We start from the raw sequence: 12420 nt of genomic DNA, 5'->3' as shown, positions 1-12420 counted from the left end.
GTCTTAAAGTAATGATGGACTGTCATTTCACTTTGCTTATTTGAGCTGTTCTTGCCATAATACGGACTTGGTATTTTACCAAATAAGGCTATTTATTTTACTAGGCAAATCAGTTAAGAACAAATTCTTACGGCTTAGGAACAGTGGGTTAACTGCCTTGTTCAGGGGCAGAACGACAGATTTTTACCTTGTCAGCTCGGGGATTCGATCTTGCAACCTTCTGGTTACTAGACCAACACTCTAACCACTAGGATACCTACTGCCCCTACCACCCCTAACTATCTTCTGTATACCAGCCCTACCTTGTCACAACACAACTGATTGGCTCAAAGAAATTCCACAAATTAACTTTAACAAGGCACACATGTTAATTGAAATGCATTCCAGATGACTATCTCATGAAGCTGGTTGAGAGAATGCCAAGAGTGTGCAAAGCTGTCATCAAGGCAAAGAGTGGCTACTTTGAAGAATCTCAAATATAACATATATTTTGATTTGATTTAAACTTTTTGGTTACTACATGATGTACATATGTGTTATTTCATAGTTTTGATGTCTTCACTATTATTCTACAATGGAGAAAATAGTAAAAATAAAGAAAAGCCCTTGAATGAGTAGGGGTGTCCAAACTTTTGTCTACTACTGTACATATTCACTTCCCTGCCCTGGGATCAAAAATCCAAATCAGGCTTCCCTACTTTATAGGGTAATGTAATTGCAAAAGACTATGAAAATCAAATGAATAAGAGAAATCGGTGGTCCATGTTGCCATGGAAACACAGGCGTTCTTGTTGCTCAGTTGATGCGAGGACATTTTTCCTCTAAAACCATAAAACCTTAGATACACTGCATCTTTGATAAGTGCCATTTCTATTGGAAATGCTCAAATGACATGTTATGTGTTTCTAACACAAAGATTGACAACAGACCTACAGTGTTGCCTGGAGTGATCTAGTCTAGGCAACGTGTTGAAGTGCACAGTGCCATACAGTATATGGTTTAACGTCTTGTACTGCCGTAACCATGGTGCCCAGATCGTAGCCATTCTGAATGGCCAGAGGCTGGGCCAGATGTTGGGGATTTAGGGTCGATTTGGTTCAGCGGCTCAACCAACCCATCCCCCTTCACCGAGAACCCTTTCAACTATCCAAACCCCCACTGTGCGACAGCCTGGCTACACCAGACTTGCCCAGCCCAGACGTTCATCTACGGTCACTCATCTGGCTTTGACCATAGCTTCACCATCAGTTGACCGCCAAAACACTCATGCAAAACAAATATACAAGAACGAGGGAGAATTAGGCCAGAGAAGAGTAGTAGCCAATATGGCTGGCCGATGCTAATGTCAATAGCCAGTCTGTCTACATCACACAAGACGATCTCTAACAAGCCTATCTAATGTATGCATTCCCTTTCATCTCTATGGATTATGGCGACAGAGCCGCACCAGATGAGCCATTCGCCCATTTTTTGTCACAGTTCCCTCGTATCGGTTCAAAAGGCTTTGACATTACAAAACCAAATGATTTTCCAATCGTTTCGTTCTGAACAGAACCATCTTTTTTTTTTTGTTCCGTTCCACTGTTCCGACCAGCAAAATAAAAGTTCTGAACCGGTTTGAAGCCACAAAAAAGTACAGGTTCATATCGTTCCTTTCTGTTCCTTTTCAAAACTCTGAAACAGATTTCAGATTGGGGCGGCAAGCGTAGCCTAGTGGTTAGAGCGTTGGACTAGTAACCAAATGGTTGCAAGATTGAATCCCCAAGGTACAAAATCTGTCGTTCTGCCCCTGAACAAGGCAGTTAACCCACTGTTCCTAGGCTGTCATTGAAAATAAGAATTTGCTCTTAACTGACTTGCCTAGTAAAATAAAGGTCAAATAAAAAAAATAAAGATTAGCTCAACATTAAATTACTTCTCCAATCAGTGCGGATGGAGCAGGCAAGCTATAGTTGTTTTAGCCTAGGCATCGACGTTATTGGCTGCCTAGGCTATAGTTGTTTACATGCGCGACGGACAACCAAGTTTGGGGCACGAGACGTGACATTTTGTGGGTGGTGAGAGAGAGCATGAGGGTAGAGGAGAAGGCTTGGGCATCTTGTTATGACATGAATTTCCTGAATTAGACCCACAGAATTATACATATGGAGGAGTGGCTTCTATAGCGGAACTTTGAATGTCTTTGAACTTCAGAGAGTTGGACCAGAGCTGCGTAAGCTAGCTAGCAAACATGCTTGTGTGTGCAGAGCAGCACCAGAATGAAGAACACTTACATTTTTGTAGTTAATAAATCCAATGTGAAACGTGATAACTATATTATCCATAACTAGCACTGAAAAAGTGAATCCGTTCTTCTCGAATTAAAAATCCTTCCCTAATTTCGGAATCACACTTGTAACATCAGTAGGGTACAGAAGTCTAAGATTCTGAGCTAGAGGGGCACGTTGCCTACACACGCACACACAGGAAGAGATTTTCAGCTGGCAAGTAGACACAGGAATATGTTTCTGAGTGACAGAGTGAGGGCTTTGGCATAGGTGCCTTTTTGCACTTTTTTGTGAAGAAAAGAAAATGCCCAGAACGTAAAATAACGTTATTAACCGGTTCCCGTGCTTTTAAAATAACAGTTCTGTTCCGGAACAGTATAGATCACTTTTGTTCCCGTTTCTGATTCTGTTCCTCGAAAAATTTAGTTATTTTCCTGTTTTTGCGGTTCTGTTTCCTGAACCGGTTTCAAACCCTGGTACAAAGAGAGAAAGAACTGGAGGAACGGTTTTAACTCTCAGAGGACAGACAAAAGTAACACCAGGATATGACTAACACAGCGATGAGGCGGAAAGCTACATTTGTGAAGATAGGATACCTCAGAGAGATTTCAGAAACTGGCATAATTCAAGTGTGCCTCCCCCTCTATCTCTCTGTTCATCTCTCTGTATCACATTCAGCACAGTACTCCTGGAACCTCTCATGTAAAATGCAGAATCCAGCAGTACTACATCCACCCCCAAAAATAAAAAAGATAGAAGGGAGAGAGAGGAGACAGACGGAGAGAGTTTGAAAGGCCACAGGCTCTCTGTGAGGTTGTCCTTCAGCTGCTCCAACTGTGAATAATTCTTCCAGAAATAAACTGGGGCAGCGAAGTCTCTACAACCAGGGTCAACCAGGGAGCCAGGGAGATGGGCAAAGGAAACTGATTCAGGCTAACCCTGATATGCATTAAATGTGCTGAACCCAACGCCTCAAATACCCAATTCAGTCCAAACAAAACTCAAAGGATTTTCCAGACCAAAAAAAATGTGAGACCCAATCACTCATCATAAAATCGTCAATGAGGAAGAGTACTTAAACACGGAGGAAAAATCACTTACAATCAACCGTCAGCCATGAAGTCTGCATCTCCTTCACCTGAACACACCTCACTTCCCGAATCCCCCCACAAGAGCTACCCTTCCTTCCGACCCAAGGTCTCTGAAGCTAAACACAGTGTGCTGTCCAACCGTGTGATGATGTCCCTGGTGTGTGGACCAATAGTATTGACAGGGACCCGGTGTTTGTCCCAAAAACAGCCCTAGGACCTGGACTGGGACCAGCAAGGGAATAATTACACAGACACTAAAGCAATTGGTGACTTTAATTGGTGAGACTCTAATCTCAACTGATATCTCGGGCACACAGTTGATCACAACACTTTACCAACCCAACACACATGGAAACTGGAGAGGCACTAGAACAGACTACAGGGTGTGTTGAGATGCTGAACCTAGCTGGAAACAACTGTCCGGACGCCCACATAGCAGTAACCTACTGTAGAACTTCACAAACCGTCAGGGGGACCAAGTGGAGACTTTGTTGTAAGTACCGATGTTCTTGCACAGATGGGTGGTATGGATGAACGCTTGTAGAAACATAAATATTCAGTGATTCTAAATGGACAAAGATAAACCGATGACTCATCTGAACACATTGATATTCTGCTGGTTGGGAGAAGCAGCAAGCGCCAATATCACACATTTCAGAGCTAGCTCACTCTACCTGTGGCTCGAAAGCTACAGTTTGGACCCTGGCAGTAAAATTCCAATTAACAACCCCCTCACATTTCTCTCTAGGCTCTCTCGCCATCCCTCCCTACATTTAATTATTGATAGGCTCTCTTTCTCTCCACAATGCTGACGGAAAGTAGACTGCTTTGCACAGAAACAGGGAAGGACTTCCCTGGCGAATTGGGAATCCCAAAGTACTGACACACTTTTAAGTTATGCCCTTCTAACATCCAGAGGAACCGCATTTGGTACTGTATGTAGCCCATGTGACCAATGGAGTGAGATGAACCAATTTGCCACAGACTCACATCTGGCAAAGGGATCTGTAATGGTGGTTTAGTTGGAGCTGACACTAAATGGGGAGGGTGTACTGGAGGAATATTTGGTAGTTAAGCTCCTTCGGAAGATCCTTACACTCAACTAAATGAGCTAGAATGTAACGAGGCGTGCCAAAATGGTGGCGAGTGTTGCATTGTTGTCATTTCAAATGAATTCATGTCCACTCTGTAGAAGACTCAAGTTCGGATTCAGATCATGATTTCAAAAATGCAATACGTTTATCTTTCGTTCATCTTCGTCTGTGACATCCCAACGTGATTCCCTTTGGGTTACCATGGTTATTTGACTGGCCCCGAGCTACCGTTTTACATAGTAGCATGGCAATGAGATTAGACTGTAATCCTGGATTTCTCCAATCCCAGTTTAGTGCCAAACAGGGGATACAGTACAGCCATAAACTAGTCTCCTCAGCGATAATACCCCATCTAGACAGAAAACTGACTGTGAAAAAGGAAACGTCAGATTACTACGACCGCTAGATAGGGCATACATTCTCGATTTGTATCATTTGTTTTTCGTACAATTTGACAATGCACAGTGATGACAATACAGATAACTATTACCGTATTTAAAACTCACCAAATACACATTAATCATTTTATTTAGGCTGCCAAACAAATTCAAAACAAATGTAACAGCACAGTCCACTAGTTCAGACAGATAGCAGATGTTCAGCCTACTTATAGCAAGCATGCTGTACAACACTTGCAATGCAGGCCGGGACACTTTGTACTACACACGGTAGATCCACACGTACTAATCTACAGGAGCTGAAATGGAGGAGGGAGGAGAGGGCAGGATGGTGAGAGGGAGAGAGTAGAGAGAGAGAGTGTGGTCTAGATCATTCGGCATAAACAATTCGCCCTAAATTGTTTCAGAAAGGAGTCTCGCTGCAGAGAAGCAGATCAAATGGATAGGATACTCTGTGCCAAATAAATATTGTAATGCAAATGCAACATGTGCACGTTGGTGCATCTCTGAACCAATCGGAAATGAAAGTTGCTGTTAGGGGGTTTGTGTGTGTGTGTGTGTGGGGGGGGGGGGGGGGGGTATTTTATAAGGGCGACTCTTTGGGAAAGTCTATCCGAGCATGCACAAATAAAGTTATCAATTTACAATGAAACCGTGTTCAGAGCTTGTTATTCCACTCACAGCTGTTCCCCATTGTTAGTTAAGATGTTATTGAAGCAATGCAGACCAACTTGAAGTATCTTGATGATTGTTTGCGTGTTCTACAGGCTTGTAAATACACTGAGTATACAAAACATGACACAGACTGACCAGGTGAATCCAGGTGAAAGCTATGATCCCTTATTGATGTCGCTTGTTAAAAATCCACTTCAATCAGTGTAGATGAAGTGGAGGGGACAGGTTTAGAGGAGGATTTTTACGCCTTGAGACAATTGAGACATGGATTGTGTGTGTGTGCCATTCAGAGGGTGAATGGGCAAGACAAAAGATTTAGGTACCTTTGAACAGGCGCACCGGTTTGTGTCAAGAACTGCAACGCTGCTGGGTGTTTCACAGTCAACAGTTTCCCATGTGTACAGTACCAAGAATGGTCCACCACACAAAATACATCCAGACAAAAAAAATGTGTTTACATTTTTTTTTTACCCCCAATCCAATTGTTAGTAGCTACTATCTTGTCTCATCGCTACAACTCCCGTACGGGCTCGGGAGAGACGAAACTATAGGTCAGCACTCTTCACAGAAACTATAGGTCAGTACTAACACCATCATGACCGCCAGCAAATAGAGACAGGAGGAATACTGGAGCAGGATAATGTACTGTGGTAGACAACAGGTGTATCTCTCCTGTGACTCACACACACCCACATGCAGGCAGGTCAACACCTGCCTGGTATCCAGCTCAAATACCACCCTCTGAATTATATGATATATTCTCTCGCTCTAGCAGCTCTGGCCATTTCAGCCCAACCTCTGTCGAGCCTTAGTCTTGTACAAGCCTACATATCCTACCTCTTCCTTCAGCGATAACCTACACTTCTGTACGTGGGTGTGCTACGATACACATTCCTGTATGTAATAACGCACAGCAACATACATGTACTGGAATTGACAGTAGAACTCCAGATCTGTGTACCTCCGTCACTCCAGCACATTGCCGTACAGAGATCAGCTCTGAGAAGCACTATGCAGAATATAACGGACACAAAAGACCATCGAACAGACAAAGCGAAGAGATTAGTATTGAACTGCCCAGGGGTCCAAGGGGCAGATTACACAAGTAACACTACATGTCTATCCTTAGGATACACACACACACATCAATCTATCCATTTCACTTCGCAACTCCTAAACAGCTCCATAACTCGGCTCAATTATATTTACCAGGACGGGGAACAAAGCATAAGAAGACAACGTGTGATTCGGGTAGCATGAGAAAATCTTTAGAGAAGAGGTGTGAAGGTAACGTCTGTGGTGAGGAACAAGCTATTCAGAACACAGAGATCGATTGTCTGACGCTGACAATATTTAAGCAGCGTTTTTGGATTCCACAAAGTAATACTCCGCAGTGCAGGGAGCCCGCATTTTCTCAAGGCTGGTGAGAACGGACTGAGGCACTCTGTAACCTGTGCCAATATCATGATTATTACGTAACATACTGCAGGTAATATGGATAGACGGTGTGTGTGTGTGTATGTGCCAGTGTGTGTGCCAGTCTGCATGCCCCAGTATGCATGCGCACGGATGTGTGTGTGTGTGTGTGTGTGTGTGTGTCTCTATGTGTGTGTGTACTAAGTTGGTACGTGTGCGTTACTGTATCGGCTGTATGTGGCAGCAATTATTCATCCGCACAGCTTTCACAAGGTGCAATCTAGAACCTAAAAGGGTTCTTTGGCTGTCCCAATAGGAGAACCCTTTTGAAGAACCCTTCGTAGTTGCAGGTAGAACCAGAGCTTCCTATCATTTTCCTTTGCCACAGGACAGTGGTAATACATCACCAACACATATTGGACGCTACAGAGCTACACTGGCATGATGGGCGAGGACCGGGCCTCCTGGTGGGAGACACGGGACGTTTTCCCACTGAATCGATCTTCTCCTTCCCTCTCTTGGACAGGGTAGTGTTAACGCTGGTGAATCGCTCTTGTGATAGAATTACAACACAAATGATCTCCTGCCCAGCACCAGACAGAGAGAGAGAGAGAGAGAGAGAGAGGACTGGGTTTGATACTCTGCTGCCAGCACAGGCCATTGATGAGATGGAGGAGTGTTACGGGCATACGCAAACACACGCACGTACAAGCACACACACACACACACACACACACACACACACACACACACACACACACACACACACACACACACACACACACACACACACACACACACACACACACACACTCTGATCTCCAAACCAGTAGTTGAGTCTGGACACAAAGTTGAATTAATGAAATGATTGCCATGGCTCTCACAATGACAACATCTGTTCTTTGTGCTATTTGGTAACACAGACGAGGACGACAAGAATCTCTATTAGGATATTATACTGAGAGGAGAACGTCTGCTTAGAGGCTAGTGATGCACGAAGTCAGTCATTTCCCTGACGGACACCAGTTTATGTAGGGAGAGGGATAGAAGGAGGGAGAGAAAAAGAGAGAGAGAGAGAACGAGAAAGAGAGCGAGAGAGAGAGAAAGAGAGAGAGAGAGAGAGAAGGAGAGAGGATATAGGGAGAGCGAGAGAAAATGAGAAAGAGAGAGAGAGAGAGAGAGAGAAGAGAGAGAGAGAGAGAGAGAGAGAGAGAGAGAAAGAGAGAGAGAGAATGAGAAAGAGAGAGAGAGAGAGAGAAAGAGAGAGGGCGAGGGGATATAGGGAGAGAGAGTTGACCAGTGTCCGCAGTGCAGGGAGACACCTGCTGCCTACTGCTCTCCTGTTGCTCCTCTCCTCTGCTCCTCCTCTCCATCGCCACTCTGACACAACACAGCCACAGGAGCATTGATCGGTTCTTCATACTGTACTGCATAATGTGGTAGGCCACTGTCGGACGTAATGCCTCTACTGTAGTCAGTAAAAATAAATCCTGGTTACTACAGTACAGAGCCTGGTCAACAATGAACTCATAATGTAATGGTAGACGACTCAAAGTAGTAGATTTGATTTAATAGTGACATTTACCTCACATTCACCTCTCACGGTCACCATAAATACATAATCAATTATTATAATACAGTATGTGCAATTTAGCAGACACTTCTATCTAAAGTGACTTATTTAATGCGTGCTTTTATTTTGGGCGATGGCTGGCCTCAGTGTGAATCGAACCCAAGACCATTGGCATTGTAAGCGGCATTCTCTATCGACTGAGACACATAGGACCACTAGTGAATGGGATGTTCCACCAAAGGTGGGGGAGGAGGAGAGAGGGGGATAACTGATCTGCCAGTGATCATATCTCCATCCAAGAAGGAGAATTATACTGCATCTCGTTTCTTTGCCGTCCTGCCACTGAACACAAATGCAACAACAACAGCGGCAGTTAATCTGCAAACTCTCTAAGGCACCGGGGCAACTGTGGAGCAATCTGGGTCTGGATGGGGTCGTATGGGCGAATGACTGGGCGCATAAAGAGCCTCTGCCTGGCTACAGCTCGCTTGGGGTTTACCAAAAGGCACAGAAATATTCTCAGACCATTAGAAACAATATTCTCTGGTCTGATGAAACCAAAATGGAGCACTTGGCCTGAATGCCAAGCGTCACATCTGGAGGAAACCTGGCAGCATCCCAGGCAGAGCTCGGACTTGAACCCGATTGAATGTCTCTGGTTGACCAAAGTCCCTTCTCCCCCGATTGCTCAGTTTGGCCGGGCGGCCAGCTCTAAGAAGAGTCTTGGTGACCTTATACAGACAGGTGTGTGGCTTTCCAAATCATGACCAATCAACTGAATTTACCTTAGGTGGACTCCAATCAAGTTGTAGGAACATCTCAAGGATGATCAATGGAAACAGGATGCACCTGAGCTCAATTTATAGTCTCAAAGAGGAAAGGGTCTTACGTAAATAAGGTATTTCTGTTTTACATTTTTTTTATACATTTGCAAAAATGTCTAAAAACCTGTTTTCGCATTGTCATTATGGGGTGTTGTGTGTAGATTGCCGATGGACATGTTATTTGGCTGCAACGTAACTAAAAGGGGTTGTGAATACTTTTCGAAGGCATTTCATGTCGCTGGTACTACACCGTGACAGCGGTTTGAGCGTGTCTCCCGGCGTTTTACGTTACATAACCCTGCCACAGAGGGACATTACGGTGGAGACTACAGATGAGGAGGAATGTCATGTCTCCCCCAGCAGCCCATTTGAACCGCTCCAATGTCCCTACGAGCGCACGACTTGGAATGAAGGCCCACAATGCATTGCTTTCATACTAAGTGGTAAAGTAGTGTGGATTTCGTTTCTAACTGGTCCGAGACTGATACGAGGCAAACGGTTTTGCTTGCATTGCTTGCTAGAGATAAAATACTTGAATCTGGGCAAAGTGGGTGGACGCTTGCTTCAAACACTTGCCGATCATTACCCAACCCCCAAATTTAATTTATGATACGTGTTTAGGACCCTAGTGTTCACCACATCGGCCATTAGAGCTAGAGTCCTCCTCTACGAGAGAGCAGACCAATAATCCCACTCATAATCTCCTCTGACTGGAGTCAATAACAACAGTAGCCAACAGAGGGGAGACAGGCAAATACACAAAAACAACACAGATAAAATGGTGTATTTAGTATTTAGAACACAGTAGCCTTGGGGTTAGTTTTGCCATGTAAGGTGTGTTATCTGAATCCGACTAGTCTATTCTGGGTGGATAGCCTATCAATGAATGTTGCTGCTTCTTCTATTCTGTTGGCATTATCAATTGGACAGATGGAAAAACAACCACACACACACACACACACTCCGAAAAAAATACACACGGCACAAAATATGGACTGAGTGATGCTTCAATGAACACACAAACGTCACACCGTGGCAGTGGCCAAGGTAGTACAGGCTCAAAATAAGTCACGAATTGCAACGTGAGAAAGTGAGAAAGTGATTTTCCAATTCTGCGGCATCAATCTCCTAAGAAACAGCCAAGACATTCATCTGTCTATGGACACTGTGTGCTTGGGAAGAAACTGAAAAATAGCAAACACACACACACACACACACACACACACACACACACACACACACGGTCTATACCTGGACCCGGGGGTGTCACTCTACGTGCGGCACGTCCCAGTCAATACGGTAAGCACACCATGTACTGGCACACATTAGTCCCCACATAGCCCTATCCTCCTCCCCCCACACACACCACACACACCTGCACGTCTGCCCCTCCCTTAGAGAACAGAGATGTAGACTGGCGGTCGTGAACGCACCTCACTTTGATTGGTCAACACACATTGAACACAGCCTGCTCCCAGATCTGTTTGTGCATTTTGCCTCCTCCTCCGACGCCGTGGTCGAGCCTGATGTGACCGTTCCATAAGGAATTAGGAAGAGCGGAGAAACAGACTGGCACCCAGGCAGGATTGATCATGGATCACCTCAACATACAGAACCAGTGCAATACAGTACACAAACTGTGCAACTACTATCAGGGGAAGTACATGAAATACAGTAGAATGAGACACCGCATCCATACTTCAAATCAGCTTGGGGAACAGGGTCGAAAGGTACTGCGCAACTCACTGACACCGCACCGGGAGACTGCAGCACAGGCACACGGAGATAGGGACTGGTGTCAAAGGAGGATGCCCAGGGAGGATGCCTGTCCATAGGCAAAGTGGGTGGACGCTTGCTTCAAACACCTTTCTGTGCACGGATGTGGGGAGGGTGACAACCCTGGAGTCCCGTTGGAGCATGGGGGACATTGTGACAGGGGAGTGATTGATGAATGATGAGAAGGTGACATGACGATGACAGAGGATGATGAATGGTGACAGGAACTGGTGACTCAAATGTGTTACTGGAGTGGGGATTGCAAGGTAGTGATGGTTAGGGTGGATTCAAGTGGCAAATGTTGATGGTCCGTGGTGCTATTGGTTGGGAAAGAGACCAGGCTAGTAGCAAGGGTTGTGGCAGAGAGAGAACGAGAGAGAGAGAGAGAGAGAGAGAGATGGCAGCCGAAGAATGGGTATTCCTCATTCCTTGATTGTGGTCACGGTGGGTGAGATGACCAGGTAAGCAGTGGAGGTGACGGTCTAGGCGGTGGTGGATCTAAAAGGAGACATAGTGGAGAGATGGCAACGGAAGGATGGCTCCTCACACCCGGGTGGACTTGGCCATAGCTTGGTTTCGGATATGTAAGTTGGGTGGGAATGGTGGAAGATAGGTATTCGTCCTCATACCTGGATGATGTTGATGATGATGGCAGGATGAGCAGGTACGCGAATACGCGACAGGTAATGATCAGGAGGTGTTGATATGAGGATGGGCAGATGAAGGCGAAGCATGATGGGTATCGTACTGTCTATCCCTCGTACCTTGCGTTTGCGCTCTGCCCGTTCGCGGGAGCGAATCCTCCTCTGGCGGGCTTTCTCCAGAGCCTTCAGGTCAGGACCCTGCTGCTCCACCAGCTCCACCCTGGCCTTCTTAATGTGGGCTGCAGCGTGTGCCATGTCAGCCCGCTACCTCCTACTTCCAGAGAAACCCGACACCAAATCACCTTTTAAAAATTCCTCCCCCCCCAGAGTCCCAAAGATATGAACGCCAGCGAAGGGATGAAAATAATTTCCGCCAAAGGGCAGGCAGACGCTCACGCTGAGTCGTCCGCCACCACGACTCTGCAGGAAAGCAGAGGAGGAGGACGGAAATAAGAGAGAAGCAGAGAGCGAGAGGTGTAGCCGCTAGTCCTCTATGCCTCCAGCCGTCACCACCACATATGAACTGGTCTAGCCCTGCATGCAGCGCCCCACTCCCTGGAACACCGCATCTGACGTTTGGAGTGGGGATGTGTGGGTAGAGAGAGAGAGAGAGAGAGAGAGAGAGAGAGAGGGAGAGAGAGAGAGAGAGAGGGAAACTGAGC

General features: G+C 45.6%; 1 protein-coding gene across 1 annotated transcript in view; it reads right to left on the bottom strand.

Annotated features, from left to right (window-relative positions):
* Positions 1-12106, bottom strand: part of LOC139416201 (ankyrin-2-like) — a 120943-nt gene extending 108837 nt beyond the window's left edge. The window contains exon 1 of the mRNA XM_071164594.1: positions 11879-12106. Coding sequence (XP_071020695.1) covers positions 11879-12013 — 135 coding nt within the window. The 5' untranslated portion in view covers positions 12014-12106. The remainder of the gene's footprint in view (positions 1-11878) is intronic.
* Between the last annotated feature and the right edge of the window lie 314 nt (positions 12107-12420).

This window comes from Oncorhynchus clarkii, chromosome 9 (assembly GCF_045791955.1).
Source record: "Oncorhynchus clarkii lewisi isolate Uvic-CL-2024 chromosome 9, UVic_Ocla_1.0, whole genome shotgun sequence".
In the NCBI taxonomy this organism is placed as follows: Eukaryota; Metazoa; Chordata; class Actinopteri; order Salmoniformes; family Salmonidae; genus Oncorhynchus; species Oncorhynchus clarkii.
Note: the sequence above shows the minus strand (reverse complement) of the source record. Positions and strands in the feature narration are given on the sequence as shown.